Consider the following 21837-nt stretch of genomic DNA (forward strand, 5'->3'; position numbering starts at 1 on the left):
ACATTCATTGGCTGCGCACACAGACAAATATATATCATTAGCTGAGCATACATCCCCCATACACTAGCACATTCAGATATACATTTGTTTCATTTTTATATCTTTTTTTTTCACCAGGGGAATATGAGCTACAGTTTCTGTGAATCATTTACAGCACTATCATAAATGTTTTGTAAATAACTTCTAGTTGGGGTTCCATTTATTTTTAAAAGAACAATACAGGGATGTCCATAGGACCCTGACACTAGATGACTCCATAAAAGCCTGACTATGCTCCTTATTGGGTGCTGAATATTGTAAAACAGGGTTAGGAATGTATCGCCACTGCTTGTTAATGTGTATGCATACTGCATACACAATCTGAGTTCTCTAAATTATTAGATTGTGATGTTAAACATTTTTCAACAAGAAAAACTGGGACCATCCTGTAAAAACTGCTGCATATGGGAGGCCAAAATATAGTGCAGCATAGTAATTGTTAAGCTAGGTACACACTGATGCAATTATCATGCAGATCACACTGTTTTTGATCAGATATTGCAACAATGTGTACGCTCCCACGATCATGTTTTATCTTTGCAAAGCACATCCTATAGTTTGGGTTTTATAAATTTCCTAAAAAGCACGGTCATCAATGGAACGATGTCGGGCAAATGTATAAGTGTGTATGCTCTCATGACCTGCAGTGTCCATAGACGTCTGTGGAGTGTGCTGAGTCACAATCTTTTCAGCCAATGGTTATGACAGATGAAGAGCACTGATCTGAAGGTAAACTGTGTCGTGTGTACACATGAATCGGCATGCTGATCAGGACTTGTTACAGAAATCGCATCTGAAGTAATTTTCAATAGTGTTTGTACCCAGCTTAACTAGTGATGAGTTGAGGAGCCTATTACAGCTTATGCATACCAAGGGGGGTATTTAATTGTCGGCGAAATTGCCGAAAATCCCGCGGTCCGTGCATGATTACCGATATTACGGTAATCGTGTGCGGAAAAAACGTTAATACGGTACTTTACTCGCTGGATTGCTGGATTTCAGCTCGCAGCTAAATCCAGCGAGAGATTACCTTATTAACGGTAATATTTTTTGAGCGCGGGATTTTCGGCGGTCCCGCCGACAATTTAATATGCCCCCCAAGAGTCCTTCCCTTGCCCCCCGAAAAATAAATACAAGATGACCCCGTCTTCAATCTTTCACAGAGTTTGTCATTAGAGGCCGTGGTTAGGAATTGAACTCATGACCCTAGTGCTTTGAAGCAGAAGTTCTAACCACTAAGCCACTGTGCTGCCCAGACTCGTACATACTCACATCCTAGTTTTCACAGCAGTGCAGATTTTACTTTGGGTGGGGTGAATAAATTGTTCAGTTGGTTAAGTATCTATCTCCCCCCTGTTTTCAGGTAGTAATACTCTTAATGTTAACACTGTGACTCCATGTTAATTAACCCTTCTCTTTAAGAAAGGTAAGTAGGTGCTTTAGGCTAATCCCATGTAATAATGTGTGCCCTGCTTGGTTATTGGAGCTATAATTGCAGCTCTAGTGTGTCATTAGCTATACAATAGTCTGTCATGGTGATCAGATAAACCTGTATTGTCAACAATTGAAGGTTTTCCTTAAAAAACCCAGTACTGATTGCTTTGTGATAACGTATTCAGTGCAGGAACAAGGTAAGACAAGCCAACAGGTTAAAGTTTCAGTACCTTTACCACAGCTGCAATGTACTAACTATATATGAAAGGAAGATATACAATATTACAGCGTTTACTTTATGTTGCTTGGAACAGTTATAATGATAGAAACACAGGTTTTATGTCCAGGTATTTTCTTTTTAATCAACTTGAACTCCCATACATTTACTTCTGCCAACAGTGCCCACATTCGCATAATTTGAATGAATAAAATATAATGTATGTTTAGCACCACCAGTGGTTCCCATACTTTATCTGTTCACGGCACCCTTGGGGTCCCCATAATTTTTCAAGCCACCCTTAATTCAATATAACTACCAAGCAGTCCTGTTTTATAAGTAGTTGTGTCAAAACAATGTAATAAGTATTTAGGTCAGGACAGAAATACTTATTAAGTTGTTTGCAAACATAATACTCATAAATCCAAGGGTAAAGAAAAAATAAATATATATATATATATATATATATATATATATATATATATATATATATATATATATATATATATATATATATATATATATATATAAATTTTTCAATTATATTTCTGTCAAAGAACAATTTACGACTATCGCTAAGAGAAATAAGATCAAACAAGATAAAGCAATATGTACACAAGTCATCACTCTGCCCCATGTGTCATCTGTCTTCCAGGTCCTCTCTGTGCAGCTCCTCACTGACTTTATCATGGAGCCGTGGTGCACCCTTTGGGAACCGCTGGGCTACACTGAGGATCTCTTACTGTGGGACAGTCTGTCTATGTTATACTCCTTCTGTGGTAGTACAGTGGGACTACCCAAGGAAGGAGCACCACAAAAATTTGTTTACAAAAAGTACACGTTCAGCGTCTGTATAAATACAGTACTATATTAGATATTTGGTATTCTGAACGCATTAGTCTTGCATATCACAGTGAAGGGGCATTTTAAACATTTAAACCCAAGCACAACAGATGTTAAGAAGAAGACTTATAACCTTAGCAGAGCCCCAAATAAAATGAATTATTTCCTTTTATGAAGTTAAACCTGATTTATTTAGGGAAAAGTTGAATTGGGCAGAATAATCTGTGCTCTGCCCAAATGTTTGAAAAAACATGTTTTGTAATGTGATTTTATGTTTTATTTTTTATGTTTGGTCTCATATGGTACAGTGGAACTTAACGTGCATTAGAAACACATCTTCTAGGCAGAGTTTGAGTTCATACGTCGCCTTACACTGTTTGAGGAGATATTGTCTTGTGTTTCCACAGGTGCAAATATTGCCACGGGGGAGGAGGTTGCCATTAAGCTGGAATGTGTGAAGACAAAGCATCCTCAGTTGCACATTGAAAGCAAGTTTTACAAGATGATGCAGGGGGGAGGTAAGAACTGCCATAATAATGGGAGAGTTTATTTAAGGTGGGCCTGTCGCTTACACACTGGAAGCAGCCATTTTGCAGGTCAATCTAGTATTGAGAATGTAGCCTGTCAGTTCACTTGTGACCTAATGGAGGTGTGACCCAGAAAATAGCTGCCTCCACTGTGTGGCATCAGTCGCTCAGCAGCCAGGTTGGCTAATGGTTTTCTTTCTTTTTACATTAACCTCTTTCCTGGTAGTGGGGATTCCTTCAATCAAATGGTGTGGTGCAGAGGGAGATTACAATGTGATGGTGATGGAGTTACTTGGCCCCAGCTTAGAAGACCTGTTTAATTTCTGTTCTCGCAAGTTCAGCCTGAAGACGGTGCTGCTCCTGGCAGATCAGATGGTAAATGGAACCGTTTTAGTTGCACTTTGGCACATTGTAAATATGTATTTAAATCCATGATGGGCAACCTGTACACTTCAAGGGCTGCATGTACGGCCCTCTAACCTTCAAAAGGCCCACACCTTACCCGTAATCTCCATAATAAGTTTAATCAGAGTTACCAAGATGTAATAACATGTCATCAGATATTTAATGTAAGGTAAAGCAGTGTACAAGCCGCAACAAAACAAATGACAATAGCATGTTACTTCTGGATGACCACCAACTTTTGAAGGTTAGGGGTGTGGCTGGAAAAGGCACAACGCAACTCTGCAGAGAGGTTTCCATCCGACAACCTGCTGAGCTTGTTGTGTTAATGTGCCCGATAGTATAATATATCTGTTTACATGTTTAGGCGGAACCGAAAATAAACTACTCTGCACCACACTGCATAAGAGATTTTGCTAAAAAAATCTTTCCTTTACCTGCAATGAAGTAAGCCAGAGTCACGCAGCTCTTTCCCAAGGAGGACCATGTGATATCCTGTCTCCTCTGATGTAGTTAGTGCTGTGTGACCTCCCCGTATTGTGCAGGGAAGGTCATGCGATGCAGAAGTCTGCTGGTAAAGATCAAGTGCAGTCTTATTCTCTACTTCATGGCCCCCCAAGCTTCACCCACTGCTCGTTCTAAGTAAGCCAGTGTCAGTGAAGCTGAAAAGGGCATAAAGCAATGAAGGAGAACAATGGTGCAGGAAGGGGCCGGGACTGCAGGTGAAGGCCATTCTGAACTGCTTCCAAGTTTTGTAAAATCTCTTTATATGTGTACATTTCGTGAGGTCAATGATTTGGTTTCTTCACCCCTTCTGTAATTGGTGGTGGTGTTCTAAAGACCATAGAAACTCTCGGTCGGCAGAAGTGTTTTATAGTTCAAATAATAGAAACCAAAACATTCTAAGTTCTTTATTTAAGCTTTGAGTTTGCCATTTACAGTGGCCTCAAGGCAAAACTGTTTGATCTGCGTCATTAAAATGTTGGAATCCATTTACCAGTGACCAGTGTATTTAATTATCATGGCTAATAGTGTGTGTATGTAGGTTATCTGAAGGTGTCCCTAATTTCCCATCAGAATAGCATTTCATCAAACCTGTGCAGATTAAAGTAAATTGGGTAAATTAGTCAAACCTCAGAGCAGGACCATATAGGGCTCCTGTATGTGCGACAATTAGGCAGACTTAAAAATCTGTTATTTGCAGATGTGACAATGAAATTACTCATAAAGCTATAATTTACATTCCAACATGTACATTTGGATAAATGTTAAATAATTGACTGGAACTAGCAACTCCCTGGTGTGTGTTCATGCTTGTAATTTATATTCTACTTATGTGTGACAGATCAGTCGTATTGAGTACATTCATTCTAAGAACTTCATTCACCGGGATGTTAAGCCAGACAACTTTCTGATGGGGCTCGGGAAGAAGGGCAATTTGGTTTACATTATAGATTTTGGCCTGGCCAAGAAGTATCGTGATGCTCGGACACATCAACATATCCCCTACAGAGAAAACAAGAACTTGACTGGGACTGCAAGATATGCATCTATAAACACTCATCTGGGTATAGGTAGGTCACCCCGAGTGTTGACTAGATACTTATGTTGTATGTTCTATTTAATATTTATTCTAATGACCTGGACTGGGTATCTTTAAGTTGTATCTTGAGGCACCATATTTATGTAGACACATTGTATATAAGTTATATACACTCTTGCATGGGAGTGTATCTAACCAATGGTTAGACATAGCTTAGGGGTTATATCTGCAAAATGGACTCTATAGAATTTTAAAATACAATAGACCATGGTTTACTACTATTGATATATAACACACAATCTTGAACAGAGTTTCTTAAATCTCACTTCAACCTACAGGCATGTTTTGTTTTGTTTTTGTTAACTCCTGCACATATAAATTTGGGATTGATTGTGCAGTTAATTATCACAGAGGAGCTCTAGTGTATTGTTGAAGTTGAGGGTAACTCTGCAAGATTGAAAGTTGTGCTTCAAACCATCTTATAAATGTCCATTTGAATTGCTCGATTTGTACTACTGCATTTTAATTTCTGCATTGTTTCCATGTAGAGCAAAGTCGCCGGGATGATTTGGAGAGTCTGGGATACGTGCTTATGTACTTTAACCTCGGGTCGCTCCCCTGGCAAGGTTTGAAGGCCGCAACCAAACGGCAGAAATATGAACGCATCAGTGAGAAGAAAATGTCAACCCCTATTGAGGTCCTCTGCAAAGGCTACCCCTGTAAGTGCTTCATCTTAGGTGTCTCCTGTAACTGGATGGATAGTCTGAACATAATGAAAATGTCAGTGTAGGATGTTTGTAATGTTAGACATAGACAAGGCCAAACAAGCCAATTGTAATGTTGACGCTTGTCAGAGTTGCTTAGGGACAGGGATAACTATAAGGGTTTTATTTTACCTATATATTCCATGTCTATTTGGCTATTGTTCAGTCTGTTTATACATTAAGATCACTAAAGGTGCCCAGACATTGTTATTTGATGCTCTCTGATTCCCAATTTTCCCACTTATTTTCTCATGTGCTGGGAGTTAATGTTTAAACCCCACCTGGTCTCCAGTGAATTCAGCCCAGGTAACTGCATTAGCACAAGGAGTGTGATGCTCGGGTACACTTTTCACCTGGTAGAGGGGTCATGTTGGAGGGTCAGAGCGTGCTTATGACTGAAAGACGAAAGTTATTAAGACCATTTTTATTCTATGCTGCTGTTATCTTTCAGCTGAATTTTCAACGTATTTGAATTTCTGCCGCTCTCTGCGATTCGATGATAAGCCAGACTATTCGTACCTGAGGCAGCTTTTCCGTAACCTCTTCCACCGACAAGGCTTCTCGTATGACTACGTGTTCGACTGGAACATGCTGAAATTTGTGAGTCCATTAGTGGGGAAGTTTAATACTTTAAGGTCTACTAAACCTGAAATCCAAATAGTCTTAAAAGTGCTTCTGATAATCAAATATACATGTAAAAAGTTTCAAGAGCTTGTCAGAACTAAAGATATTTTAGATAAAGTAATACGTTTTGTGTGTGCGTGTATTTATATCTAAACTTCTATTTTAGGTTTAGTGATTCTTAAATAACCAGTAACTTGCTCATTGGACCTAAAGACCCCCCCCCCCCCCCCCTCCATCTAACTCTTTAACTGCCCTTCTAATATTTTCTGTCCAGTACCTTCTTCTCTTGCTCTTCAGTTTCCCTACACCACTACTTCTCAAATCCAGTCTTCAGGGACCACTAGCAGTACATGACTTCTATATCTCCTAGCTGGAGCACAGATATTGTAGCCTTCTGGGATGTTGATGTAAGATGACACTAGCCTTCCTGCTCCATATGACGTTGAGGCTCTTCTCCTGAACAGTCCTCTCTCCCAGTCATACAGCCCCTCCCTCCCTACAGTATATCCGCTCTAGCACACGGTGTGCTGCAGTCCTCGCTCTCTAGAAGAGGCAACAGGGCAGTTGCCTGCAGTCTCTTTTAAAAGGAGTGTGCCTGATTAATGGCAGCGGTACAGAGGAGGAAGGATACCTCTCCTTTCTCTGTACCTAATCTATTCCCAGCATGAGAGAAGTCCATGGTGATTGTCCTGTGTTAGCACTTTCTCATGTAGTGACCAGGAGGAGAGTTCCTGGGGAAGAGGGATTCTGCCAACTGATGGTTGGAAAGCAAAGTGTAACCCTGGCCCCCCTGCTGTGGGCTGGTGACATTTTGACCTGCAGGCACTTTACCATGTAGATACAGATAAATTTATACTTTCCTATATAAAGCTACTACTGGTGTAGAAATGAGCTACTTATAGTATAATTTTACCCTTCATAGAATGTAGCTCTGGCTGAGAGGGAAGATGTACTATTTAACACCCATTAGTGAGGGTTGAGGGAGTATTTTCTCATAAATGCTACATACTTTGTATGACTTTTAATGACATTTGAGACTGTCAATACTGACTTCTTTCTTTGGCTGACTGTAGGGTGCAGCTCGGAACCCAGAAGATATGGACAGGGAAAGACGAGAACATGATAGAGAGGAGAGAATGGGCCAGCTTAGAGGTTCCACTACTCGAGCGCTACCCCCTGGCCCTCCTGCCGGTGCAGCCCCTAATCGGCTAAGGAATGGCGGAGAGCCTGTAGCCTCCACGCCAGCCTCTCGAATTCAGCAAAGTGGTAAGTAGGTAAAAGTTAACGATTTTGCGCGATTGCTTTTTAACCTCACCCTCTCAGTGTTACAATAACCCATTAACAAAGTAGCAAACTACTCTTCACACACCGCATACTGCATGATTAGATTGAGAAGAGCAGAGTAGGCAAACTAGGAGTTAAAGGATATTTTTACTTTGAATAAAGGTTTCATGATGTCCGTACCCATGGAATGCGCTGTGACTATTATTTGCACTTTGTAGTGTAGGATGTGATGGGTACATTGCTATTCAGTACAGTGGAGAAATGCACGGTGCAGTATCTTAGACACCACTAAAGCAAGTAAGGGCCACTTATCTCCTACATAATCATGTATCAGGGTTAGTGGCGTGACAAGCCCCCCAAATTATGCTATCCCCTGGTTTTGAAGCGTGAGACTCATATTGGCTTTTTCAAGTGTCTTTACTGTTAAAATTATTTTAATGTGCTTTAGCATGACCTTAAAGATCAGAGATGTGGTTTCATACTAAAAGAAAAAACAAAGTGGCTCCTCTAATTGTGAGGATGGAGACCATTCGTTTTTTGTTTTTTTTGTTGTTTTTTTTTTAAATAATTAAATACATTTTTCCCTGTTTCTGACCCTTTAACATTGTAAATAAAATCAAGTTAACTATTCCAAGTGTTACCACTGAGCCTTGTTTGTTCTGGAAAAAAACAAAACACATCTCGTGTGAATAAAAGTAATTTGTGCTGTGTAACATATACATGCCATAACTCTGAAAAGGGTCTGATCGTGATGGGATGAAAGACATGAAAGGGTTACATTTGTCTCCTGAAAAGTGATCCAGCATTCTCCGCTCTGACAGTTCTACTTGGAAAGTTTGCAGTTCTGCAAATTGATAGCCTCTTGAGTGATTGCACAAGTACATAATAGGCAGGGCGTGTATAATTAAGCCCTCTATTTTTCAATATCGAGCTTTTGTTTTGAAGTGCCCATGCATGCATGTTTCTCTCAACACTATAGTACAGTGATTTGTAGAGGGCAGGGTAGTGTAGCCAGAATCTAACTTGAGCAAAATAAATGTAAATTGTTCCTGTTTCAGTTAAGCTCTCCTTAACATTCCAGGTAACACCTCTCCTCGGGCGATCTCACGGGTGGACAGAGAGCGCAAAGTCAGCATGAGGTTACATCGGGGAGCCCCTGCAAATGTCTCTTCCTCGGATCTCACAGGACGACAAGAGGTGTCACGGATTTCAGCATCACAGGTGAAACTGTCCTCCTATGACGCCTCATGCATCATAACTAGCACCAATACTTATTTATAATTTATAATCTTTAGCATACAAATTGCTTTGCTGGGAAGCAGAATCCATTTGTGTCCATATAGGTGCAGAACATTTGATCCTCTGCACTCATTGACCAATATATTCTATAATATTAAAACAATTCAAATGCTGTATAGATACTTGAAAATGCTCTATACATTAAAGCAAAGATTGTCAGATCTATTTATTGCAATGTATGTTAAGCTGATCAAGGAGCATCTGTCATTTTAGACAATTGGAAATCTGGGCAGAGACAATGCAGATGAAATGTAATGTAGATAATTTTGTGGTTGTGCTACATAATTGTTTGTGCACATAGGTTGTAATAACTAAGCTACTTACACATTCAATAGAAAAACAAATGGGAAAGACAGAAAAGGATTTAAGTAAACTAGACAGAGAGCTGAGTAGCAGCACACCGTGCCAAGTGGTGGCTGCACAGGTGACTAAAAATCCAGGGATGCATAAATAAGGGTGATAAATGCATGTGATGCCAACCTGGTATTGGCATTGGATAAATTACTAGTTATTTTGAATATCTGGTACAGTTTTTAGCACCTCGCTGTAAGGAGGGCATGATTGTGGGAAGCCTTATTAATAAAAGGAATGTAAGGGTTACATTTTAGTGGTAAAAGGAGCCAACATAATATGTTTAGATATATTTTGAGGTTAATACAAATTTGTCCAACAGTCTTATGTGTGAATGGAAGGAGCCAATTCAAAATTAGCATATGAAAAGTTTCTTTACTGTAATGATGGTCAAGGTGTATAATTCCTTATTACAGTGGTTATGGCAAATTGTTAAACCAGTACAAGAAATTGTATTTGCAGCTAATGTATAGCAGAAGACATTGATGATGTTTGACTCGGGTGTTTTATCAGAATGTCTTTTTTAGGGGGTTAAGAATGGATTTTTATATTTTTTAACCCCTCATGAGGCTAAATCGGTGTGTGTATATATGTATGTATATAAAGGAAAGTAGACTTCTGGGTAATGACATTTAGACTGCAGCAATTTGAGTCTGTGTTACTCCCTGGTTTTCTATTAAACATACATGGCATGTTATCAGTCCAACAAGGACAAGACAGGTACTGTAGTGTGCTCTGGTCAACATGTGAAGTGCCATAGAGTGAGCCTCAATTTATTTATTTTTTTTTAAAAAAAACAAAACAGGAACTTTCTGGTTTTTCGCTCCCCAGGCATCATATGCAAATATATATATTTACTTACCTTGTGAATTTTTACTCCTACATATATATTGTTTTCAAAACAGCAATGAGTCCCTATAGATATTCAGGTGAGCTCTTAACCCTTTCCCTGTTATACATAGAATCTGTCGCCTGGCATCTGCTCTAATACCGTTCTAGGCTGCGACTGAGCATCTGGGAGCCAGGATGCACTTGCTAATTAGATACCTGCTTTAAGGTAGCACCACCGGAGAAGACCGGAAACCCCAGTGACTGTTCTCTGGTGTTTGCTGTATGAAAGAGTTGAACTTGGTCTGGTGATGCAGATTTCCTATGCCACAGAGCCCCTAATGGTAGAGCATATGTCTTCCACACACAAATGTATGGTATTACATGTTTAACACATGATATGCCAAAGAAGGATTAAGAAGCAATTTTTTTTATATTTTTTTTTTTTTTGTTTTTTTCTGTTTTTTAAAGGTTTTTATTGAGTTTTAATAGAACACATAACAAACATAGCAATGATTATTGGTTACAATCCAAAATATGCAATAAAATTGAACAATATTGCCAACAGACAATCGAGCGGAAAAAAAAAACCTATATTACAAATTGCTTATAACAAGGACATCTAAAGGGAAAGAGGGGAGGAAGGAATAGCAGGGGAATAACAGAGACAAGTCAAGAGACGATCAGACCTTTTGGGTCTAACAATAGTGCACAACTCAGAAAACACACATCAAGAATTAGGGGTCAAGTATGGGTCGAAGTTCTGTGAAGTATTCATACCACGGATACCACTTGATCAGTGGGGAGGATACAGTATTTAAAACAAATAGTTTCCATCTCATAACTACGTTGGGTGTTAGTGATAATTATAGAAAGTGGTGGAATTAGTGGGGATTTCCAATTCTGTGATATTGTCTCCCTAGCGGCAATAAGTATGTGCCCAGTGACATATTGATTGTGGCATTGTAGGTGTAGAGGGTATAGATGTACGAGTGCCATAGAGGGGGAGATATTGGAGTCAGAAACCTGTGATGTTAGATGGAAGATTTCAGCCCATAGTGGTTGAAGTTTAGGACATGACCAAATAATTTGCATAAGCGTTCCAATCTCACCACAGTCCCTCCAACAATATTTGGAATCTGAGGGACAGATTTTATGGAGCTTATCTGGGGTGAAGTACAGCCTATGGACAACTTTAATCATCATTTCCAAGTGGTTTATACACTTTGACATCTTCTATACATTTTGAAAAATTTTCTCCCAATCGTCCCCTGAGATAGTAATCTCCAATTAAGTTTCCCACACATTTTGGACTGGCAGATCCCGATTATCAATAGTGGGAGCCGGTACCATGTTGAGATGTCGCTTGCGTGGAAAGCAGGGGGAAAGGGACAGTTGAATACAAGGGGGACAGGCCTCAACTCCGGAGGATGTGAGGGATGGGATTGTATCTAGTGCCTAACCTGGAGATACTTGTAGAATTCTCAGGCTGGAACATCATACTTGGCTTGTAGATGCAAGAAGGGGGGGGTGTGACCCTCCTTCCAAACGATCCTGCATTCATCTGGGACCCTGCCTATACCAAAAGTTGAGGCGGAGGGCTGGGATCAATTGTGACAATGCAGTAGTGGAGACATTAGAGGAGGGAAGGTGGTATTTCGACGACAGGGTTATCTTGTCCCAAACAATAAGGGAGTCTCTAACACTTCTAAGTGTAGACTACTGGATTTATCTAGCCACAAGAGGGTCTGCCAATGGGAATGGGATGAAGCTGTGTTGTTCAATGGCCGCCCAAAGTTTTAACGAGGAAGGAGCCTGCCAATCTCTAAGCTGGTCAAGTAGAGCAGCATGTTGGTAAGCTTCCAATTTAGGAGGAGCTAGGCCACCTCTTATTTTGGATCTAAACATTCGCTCTCGAGAGTCTGGGACGCTTATTACTCCAAATGAAGTTAAATGCGATGGTGTAAAACTTATTGAGGAGGGACATAGGGACTATGTAGAGGATAGAGCGGAATAAGTACAGGTTCTTTGGAAGCAGCATCATTGTTAGGGCTGTTACCCTGTCCATCATAAGATCTCAAAATATGCCCAGGATTTGGTAAGCTTATCAAACTGTCTCAATAATGGCTGGTAGTTACTCTCAGCAACTGAAGTAGGGTCCGGAGGAATAGGTATGCCTAGATATATTAAACGGGCACCATTGAAATTTGTATAGGGATTTTAGAGGCCTTAGAGAGTCATGTGTGAGGGCCACCCCTAGTGTCTCTGATTTAGAAGCATTAAGTTCATAATATAATACCTCTGTGTATTCCTGCAAAATTCAAGATAACGCGGGAGTACATCATCTGCAAAGAGGCAAATTTTGTGATGGTTGGCACCAATGACAGTCCCTTTAACCTCTTCTGCCAATCTAATCCTGACCCCCAAAGCCAAATTTAGTTAGAACTGCAGTCATGTATGCCTAGTGAATTCTATGAAACGCTTTCTCTGCGTCCAGTGATAATGGTAATGGGTACAGAGCTAGTTGCGTGAGTTTCAATAATGTTCAAGACTCTCCTTGTATTGTCTGGAGTCTGTCTTCCAGGCACAAAGTCCTCCCGATCTAAATGGATTAACTGCGGTAGGATAGGATTTAAATGATTAGCAATCAACCTAGCAAAAAATTTCAGGTCGAAGTTGAGAAGCGCTCTGGGTCGATAGTTGTGACAATGGAAGGGGTCCTTGCCTGGCTTTGGGATGGTAATTAATTGCACCTCAAGCATTTCTGGGGGTAAGAACTTATCTTTAGTGGCAGAGTTAAATTAAAAAGCAATTTTAAGAAAAATAAAGCAATATTAAAAAAATAAAAAAAATACCAAAAGCTGGAAACACTTAAGTGTGTTTTAATGGGTTGAATTAATTTTGGGGGGAAGTGAAGAGTCACAGAGCACTTGACCCCATACTTTGTCCATAAATAAGATCTAAACTATGGTACCAAGAGAAAATTCTGCTCCAGGAACAAAATATAAAATGTGCTTGGGAACAAAATATTCCTTATGAAACTAATGTTGTGCATAAAACTGGAAAATGACGCAGACTCCTGAGCGGAAAATTTGTCATGGACCCCATATGTTTGTATGGTAAAGCGCATTTCATGTACTGCCCAGATTTCCAAAAGAAAATGACTTCATATGATTCGGTCTGTAAGTTTATATGAGACTGATTGTTTCTGTTCTGTTCTTGCTTTCAGGCCAGCGTACCGTTTGACCATCTTGGAAAATGAAGGCTGCCACTGGACCAATGTTTGCTTAGGTGAGCACCATTTTCAGTGTGGAAATTCCCATAAATATTCATACACTTTTATCTAACTATCAAATCAGTTTAACTGTTAGTGGGTAGGGTACATCCGTATCGGTAAACCCCTGTTTGGCAGCTGTACGTTACCAGGTGGCTGTAGTGGCATTTGGCCATTGCTAATCTGATTTCTTATCAGTCTGGGGAGGTCCCTGGCATAGCACCCCAAATTTCTGCTAGCAGGGGCTGGTGAGTAAAAATCAAATTGACTGTACACATATCCTTTGTTTTTTCCAAAATTAAAGGATAGTTACAAAACTACTGTTTTGTTTTGGAAGGGGAGTATCCTTAAATTATATTAAAGTGGAAATAAAAATGAAACCTTCATGAGCACTTGCAATTTATCTATGGATAATGGTGGTGGCACGTGTCAATTATAGCCTCTGGTTCTAAAAGTGTACATTGAAACAGGTTCATTCCCGGGCATCTGACTAATGGGACACAACAAAAGTTAAAATCAGCAGTGTGAACATACATAATAGAAAGACTTAGGCTGCAGTTGGTCAGTGTAATGGCAAGACTCCAGTTGGGGGAGGTCTAAAGTAGCAAATCCATGCAAGTACTTGGCTGTATTACTAGAATTCTTACTAATGCTTATTTAATGAATAAACAACTAAATGAGGACAGTTCATTAAAATTTACTGAGCTTTGTGGATTTGCTACTTTAGATTGTCCTTTGGAGTCTAACTTTGTTGCTTGGATTTGGAGGAAGCAGTCTCCTCCTGTGTGAAATCCTTCTAAATTCAGGTTAGCTTGAAATGCCGCTGTTGAGGGGGATTGCAAGATCTCTCCAGAGAAGACCCGATTTAGGACTTGTATGCAACTCAGTATTGCTTTGTAATATTTAGCATGCCATCTAGTATTCGCTGTTACAAGTAATCTTAACAATGATGTAAACTATTAAATTCCATTTGCTTACATTTCCATTACATTTTTCATTCCGCCACTTCAATCACTGCCCCCATGATAACATACTGAAGAGTCACACACAATAAAGGTCGATTGTGGAGTATATTTCTGGCGTTAAACCTGCTTGATTAAAATAAAAAAGGCTGTACAATGGTTAAATGTATTTGGGATAAATTGGGCAGATGCAAAGTTTTTCTGGTATATGCTGCCAGAGAGAACCTATTTGTCCTGTAGATTATAACATTTAGTAATCGAAGTTTCCTGGTGTTATTTATACTTTATACACAATAAGCTCAATATCCGAGCTGAGCAGCTCAAATTGCCATGGGTTTCATGTCAAACTGCTACTTAATAATATTTCATTTTACCCATACAAAGCAAAACCTAAGGGCAGCTCTTTCATAAAACCTTCCTCTAATTAGGGTACAGCAGGGCTGGACAAATTCCAGAAGCCAAGTACCCAATGCGTTTCATATTCTTGTTGGAGCCCAACAAGTGCTGGCTTCTTGAAACACCCTGCAAGCTCCTAAACTTCATTGTCTGGCTGCTACATTCTACATTATTTTATCCACTCTACATTTGTCCAATGTACATTTTTCCTTCTACATTGTGTCCAGGACTGCTCCTTGGCAATGCACCACCTGAGTCTGCCCATTTCATACATACACACCCCCCTTATGTAAGTAAGTTTTATGTAAATAAAAACCCACAAAAATATTGGTGAATAAATCCAAAATGAACTAAATAATATTTCTCTTTCATCCAGTCTGGGGGACACTGCTTACCATGGGGTTGTGGAGTTGGCACCTAGCTAGTTGACTTTAGCACTGCTGACAGACCCCTCCCCTCTACAATCCCCCTGCCTCTTCCTGTTCAGTTTTTTTTCAGGTGCCCATGGAGTTGGGCAGTGTTTTTAGTACTGCAGGTTTTTTTTATTTTATTTTATTCATTAACTACTTATAGGTGGCAGACCTGGAGTGTGTTCTACTATAGAGAACACACTCACAGCAAAGCAGCGCAGGCACTACCATGTCAGATGAGAGCCAAAGGCTCTCACTGACAGGGACTGAATGGGGTGCCTGAATTGTGAGTGAAAAGCGGTCTCACGGACCGCTGTCACTCCTGGAGCCTCCCCGATAACCGGGGCTGCCACTGCAGGCATAGAGCGCCGGTTATCGGAGATTTCAAGTGACGGTGGCCATCTTGGATCTGCGGAAAGGAGCGCGGAGAGTTATTGGGGGCATACCAGGATCCCCCTCATACATAGGAGGGGGAATCGGGTACTAACCGCTGCGGAGACCTCAACTCTTGAGGTCTCCACTACTCTGCCACATACCCTTTTTTAAATTTTTTACGGAGAAACAGCTGCAGAGACAGCATTATCAGAATGGGGGGAGCTAAGACATAGAGCTCCCCCGCCTTCCAGAGAGAGATGGTTTAACCCGGTCTTCTGGCACCAAGGAGAAGCCCGGGAAGAGAGAACTGATCTGAGGGAGCAGGCACCAGGACACTGCTGTTGGACTTCTCCCCTGTTTGGCCTATGGGCTAAGTATCTATTTTATTTAAACACATATTCTGATATTGCTGTGTACAAAGTGGGCTAGTAGGGGTTATATCATAGTTCTCCTACTTGCCTAAGTCATATATTGTGTTTAAAATAATTACAAGTACAACTTTTATGACAAGATTAGTTGGTTACTTGTTTTTTCACACTATTCTCTCCACACACTCGCGCTCTCTCTCTCTCCCTACACAGCTTAATTTACAATTTAAGTCTGTGTGTTTGGTGTGCCTTCCTTTATAAAATGACAGATAAGGGAAAGGGCCCTATGGCAAAATATTTCACGTGTTCAAAATGTAATGTAAAATTACCATGTGGGCAGAAGGACCCGTTGGCGCTCTGCTCTGTCTGCGAAGCAGGGGTCCCCCCTGCGCAAACCCAGCATATTTCAGCCCCACTGACGGAGGAACCGGCCTGGGTGGCCTCCCTGACACAGTCGGTTTCCTCTTTAGCACAGATGGTTTTTCAATCCAATCAATTGCGATCTACTGTGGCAACTTCGGTGGCTAATAATGCTAGTACACCTTTTGGCCTCCCTGTTACCACAGGTTCTATTGGAACGTCTATACCAGGACCTTCCTCATTAAATACGGACCAAGCCCCTGTTCCCACAGAATCGGCATGGTCCGCAGCATTTATAAAGGGTTTGGATAAGCTGAACCAGTTACTTGAATCCCCAAACATCCCGCCTGCTAAAAGAAAGCAGCCTAGATCTGATAATTCCCTTATGGTACTTTCAGACTCTGAGGGGTTTTCAGAGGAGGAGGGGGAAATTAATTCTGATCCTGACCAGGTTCAACCTTTGGGACAGGAAGAAAACTCTAAAAGCCAATTTATTAATGATTTGGTTTTAGCAGTGAGACAAGCGTTAGACCTCCCAGAACCAGATGATCCTACTCCCAGAGACAGAAGTCTCTTTAAGAAGGCCAAAAGAAGGGCTTCCCAGTTTCCCCCTTCGGTAGAACTCAGAGATATTGCAGAGGGAGCCTGGAAACAGCCTGATAAAAGGTTCTCTGTTCCCAAAAGATTCTCCTCCCTGTATCCATTGCAGGAGGAAGACGTTGCTCGCTGGGAGAGTATCCCTAAGGTGGATATTCCAGTAGCCCGTTTGGCCAAACACACTTTACAACCAGTCCCAGGTTCAGCAACTCTGCAAGATGCCAATGATCGCAGAGTAGAATCCCAGCTGAAATCTATATTTGTGGCTGCGGGTTCTTCCATTAGGCCCACATTTGCTTCAGCTTGGGTTGCTAGAGCCATGGAAGCATGGGCAGACCAACTGGCAGATGCCTTACAGGACTCTGATTTACTTCCCCTGGCCTTGCATTTGAAAGAGGCATCAGGGTACCTTTATGAGGCGGCCCAGAACACAGCGTCTATGTCCTCCTCTATTCAGGCTGCATCTATTTCAGCAAGAAGAACGTTATGGCTGAAATCCTGGGAAGGAGATGCGGAATCAAAAAAGTCAGTTGAAACCATTCCCTTTTCAGCAGCAGGTTTGTTCGGCCCGGAACTAGATACTATGATTTCCCAGGCAACAGGGGGCAAAAGCACTTCTTTGCCGGTATTTTCAAGTAGGGGCAGGACTTCTCGTGTCAGTTCCTTTCGTCAGCCCTTTAGGGGGACCTCCTTTCTTAGAGGACAGTCCTTTTGAGGTAGACAACCTAATGCTCGAGGCTCCTCTGTCGGGGGCAGATCCTCGTTTGCAGCTAGGGGCCAGGCCTCCAAGACCCAGGAGAAGCCTGCGTCCTGAAGACCACGCTACTCTGCCAGAGGTAGCGCCAGTGGGGGACGTCTGTCTCTGTTTCGGGAACAATGGGGAGCGTCTTCCCAAGACCCTTGTATTCGGGGCATTATATCAAGGGGGTACATGATAGACCTGCTGGGCCCTGTACCACATCGTTTCTTTATAACCCCCCTACCCCGAGATCCAACAAAAAGACAGGCAATACAGGCTTGTGTCGCCTCTCTTCTTTCGCAAAGAGTCATCTGCAAGGTCCCAGACAACCAGAAAGGACAGGGGTTTTATTCAAACCTGTTTCTGGACAAGAAGCCGGACGGGTCCTTTCGGCCCATTCTAAACCTAAAGAGCCTCAATGTGCACTTACGAGTGGACAGATTTCGGATGGAATCCCTGAGGTCGGTAATAAATGGCTTAGTGAAGGATCAGTTTATGGCCTCCATAGATATAAAGGACGCATACCTCCACATTCCCATTTGGAGCGACCATCAGTCTCTCCTAAGATTCACAGTGGGGTCCTTCCACTATCAGTTTTGGGCCCTTCCTTTCGGCCTCTCCACAGCTCCGAGGGTCTTCACGAAGATCATGTCGGTCATGGCGGCGTGTCTTCACTTAAAGGGAGTTCAGGTCGTGCCTTATTTGGACGATCTGCTCATCAAATCCTCCTCAGAGATTTGCTTACGTCAGCACTTATCCCTCACCTTGGCGGTTCTCGAGAGCCATGGATGGCTGATAAACTTAAAGAAGTCCCAGATGGTTCCGTGTCAACGCATGGTTTTCCTGGACCTTATCATGGATACCTGTCTGCAGAAAGTGTTCCTGCCTTCGGAGAAAATCAGTTCAATCCAGACTATAACAACTCAGGTCTTGTCCTCTCCCAATCCCTCAATTCATTTGTGCATGCGGCTGCTTGGGAAGATGGTGGCCTCCTTCGAGACGATCCCCTTCGGCTGGGCTCATTCTCGATGCTTCCAGTGGGATCTGTTACGGAAATGGTCAGGATCCCACATACACTTGGATCTCCAGAAGATCTCGCTGTCTCCGGGGGCGAGAGAGTCACTCCAGTGGTGGCTCAATCAGGATCACTTGTCAGTGGGCAGGTCCTTCGCTCCATGGTCATGGATCATAGCCACGACAGACACCAGCCTGAAAGGTTGGGGGGCGGTAATCCTGCACCTCCGGCTCCAGTGACTTTGGTCGCTTCAGGAATCAGCCCTGTCTATAAACGTGCTGGAGTTGAAGGCTATTCTTTTAGCCCTCCGGGGGGCCCAGTCCCTCCTCCAGGGCGACCCTGTCAGAGTTCAGTCCGACAATGCCACGGCTGTGGCATATGTCAACAGGCAGGGAGGAACCAGGAGTGCAGCTGCAACTCAAATTTTGTTTTGGGCAGAACAATATGTTCCAGCAATATCGGCAGTATTCATTCCAGGAATAAAGAATTGGGAGGCCGACTACCTAAGTCGAAATCCGATGATGCCGGGGGAGTGGTCACTCCATCCGGAAGTTTTTCAGTCTCTGGTTCAGAGGTGGGGTCTTCTGGATATAGATCTCATGGCCTCCAGACACAACAGAAAGGTTCACAGGTTTTGCGCAAGGGCAAGAGACCCCTTAGCGGTGGCAGTGGACGTAATGACGATGTCATGGGAGTTGAGGTTGGTATACCTGTTCCCTCCGATTCCCATGCATCCTCGGGTGCTCAGACGAGTAAGGCTAGGCGGTCCATCAGTAATTCTAATGGCTCCCTCATGGCCGCGCCGAGTCTGATACGCGGAGATAATCTCTATGGCGGAAGGACAAGGATTTCCTCTTCCGTCACGAGACGACCTTCTTCTGCAAGGTCCCTTCCATCACCAGAATTTACCTCCGCTCAGTTTAACGACATGGCTGTTGAAGCCAGCCTCTGGATGGCTAGGGGTTTTTCCTCCAGTGTAGTGAACACCATGATGCGAGCCAGAAAGCCTGTTTCAGCTCGCATCTATCACAGGATTTGGAGAGCCTATATCAGGTGGTGCGAAAATAGGACATGTCACACGTCTTCCTTTCGTCTCCCTCGCTTATTGGCTTTCCTTCAGGATGGCCTGGAAGCAGGGCTTCGGTTAGGTTCCCTAAAAGTTCAGGTATCGGCACTTTCAGTCTTTTTTCACCTGAAATTAGCGGATTTGCCAGATATTAGGACTTTCCTTCGGGGAGTCTTGCATATTCAGCCTCCCTATGTTCCCGCCCACAGCACCATGGGATCTTAACCTGGTACTGGATATGCTTAAAGGGCCACCTTTTGAGCCATTACTTGTGGCAGATTTGAAGTGGTTGACCTGGAAGGTCCTCTCTTTCTTTTAGTTATTGCATCTGCACGTAGAGTTTCGGAATTAGGAGCTCTGTCTTGCCGGGAACCATATCTGGTTTTCCACGAGGACAGAGCGGTGTTAAGAACCCTCCCTTCCTTCTTTCCAAAAGTAGTTTCGGCTTTTCATCTGAACCAGGAAATTGTAGTTCCGGTCTTTTCATCCACTTCCTATTCGGATCAACAATCTATGGAAAAGTTAGATGTGGTTAGGGCTCTCCGCATTTATGTCAAAAGAACTTCTCAGATTAGACGTACTGATTCTCTGTTTGTTCTTTATGATGCTAATAAGAGAGGCTGGCCAGCCTCAAAACAGTCCATTGCAAGATGGATTACGGCAACCATTAAGCAAGCTTGCATAAAGGCTAACCGTCCGGTGCCAGAGAGACTTACAGGCCATTCCACCAGATCGGTATGGGCGTCCTGGGCAGCGAGAAATGGGGCTTCTGCAGACCAGCTTTGCAGGGCAGCCACCTGGTCCTCTGTCCACACCTTTACAAAATTTTACTAGTTTAATGTATTTGCATCCGCGGATGCAAATTTCGCTCGTAGTGCTCTACGAGCGGGGCTTTCAGAGTAGTCCCATCCTTAGGGGTCTGCTTTAGAACGTCCCCATGGTAAGCAGTGTCCCCCAGACTGGATGAAAGAGAAAAGAGGATTTATGTACTTACGTTAAATCCGTTTCTCTGATTCCGTCTGGGGGACACTGCGATCCCTCCCTTCTGCTTTTCTTCTGTGTGCTCTTGTTTGATTGGCCTTTTCTCCTTGGGCTATTTAACTGGACAGGAAGAGGCAGGGGGATTGTAGAGGGGAGGGGTCTGTCAGCAGTGCTAAAGTCAACTAGCTAGGTGCCAACTCCCAAGCTCCCCTCCACAACCCCATGATAAGTAGTGTCCCCCAGACGGAATCAGAGAAACGGATTTAACGTAAGTACATAAATCCTCTTATCATCCAACCTAGATGTAATACAATCCCAAACTGCAGGCAAGTGACTGGCTTCTCACTGATGTCTCGTACACCAATGGGAGCTTGCACAAGGCTGACGGTTGTGTAACTCTAATAAATGAGCAGGAACTGGAATCTCATGACTACTTAAGTATGAATAAGTATTCTGTTTGCATGTGTTAACATTGATTTTCTCTCCTCTTTCCACAGTGTCTTCACTGTATTTCATTTTCTTTTAAAGACGACAAAATTAAATTTTTTAACTTTCATTTTCTGCCAATGAAGAGAGCCACGCTGAAGATGCTGGCTCTGGCGCGGACACAAGAGAACTGATGCGTCAGGGAGGAGACGTGCCGCTCCTCTTTCCTTCCAACATACTGGCAGTCCAGGACAGCGGATGTTCTTCCTGCTTTCTCTAAACTGAACACTACATATAGATATATACTGTATATATTTTTCCTTTTTATTTTTTAGCTTACCTCCCCACATCTCTCCCCCCCCCCCCCCCCCCCCCCCAAAAAAAACAACTTTACGTTTTTTCAAGATGTAAGATTTTAGATGTACATTATTTTATTTTTTATTATTTTGTATGACATCAAAGGTGGGAAGAGTAAGTTGAGGGAAAAAGAGGTCTCGCTATTACTGGTCTACTGCCGTTCTGAGGCATGCAAGCTATATTGGGCTATATCCCCCATTCAGCCTCCTCCAATTTGTCAGTGGAGAGATACTAAGATTTAAGGTCACTGAATATTCAGGGCTGGAGAGGGGCAGGATCATAGTCTAATTTTTCACACTGATCCACAGTGGAGTCCTAGCTTGGTTTTTTTAGTATCCGCCTCCTTCAAAGAACCA

At 42.4% G+C, this 21837-nt stretch overlaps 1 protein-coding gene across 1 annotated transcript in view; it reads left to right on the forward strand.

The window, feature by feature from the left end:
- Positions 1–21494, forward strand: part of CSNK1E (casein kinase 1 epsilon) — a 43564-nt gene extending 22070 nt beyond the window's left edge. The window contains exons 3-11 of the mRNA XM_075182949.1: positions 2941–3051; positions 3287–3435; positions 4808–5036; positions 5554–5724; positions 6221–6369; positions 7467–7659; positions 8759–8898; positions 13385–13446; positions 21196–21494. Of these exons, the coding sequence (XP_075039050.1) occupies positions 2941–3051; positions 3287–3435; positions 4808–5036; positions 5554–5724; positions 6221–6369; positions 7467–7659; positions 8759–8898; positions 13385–13417 (1175 nt within the window). The 3' untranslated portion in view covers positions 13418–13446; positions 21196–21494. The remainder of the gene's footprint in view (positions 1–2940; positions 3052–3286; positions 3436–4807; positions 5037–5553; positions 5725–6220; positions 6370–7466; positions 7660–8758; positions 8899–13384; positions 13447–21195) is intronic.
- The last annotated feature ends 343 nt before the right edge of the window (positions 21495–21837 follow it).

The sequence above is a fragment of the Mixophyes fleayi genome, chromosome 8, assembly GCF_038048845.1.
Source record: "Mixophyes fleayi isolate aMixFle1 chromosome 8, aMixFle1.hap1, whole genome shotgun sequence".
In the NCBI taxonomy this organism is placed as follows: Eukaryota; Metazoa; Chordata; class Amphibia; order Anura; family Limnodynastidae; genus Mixophyes; species Mixophyes fleayi.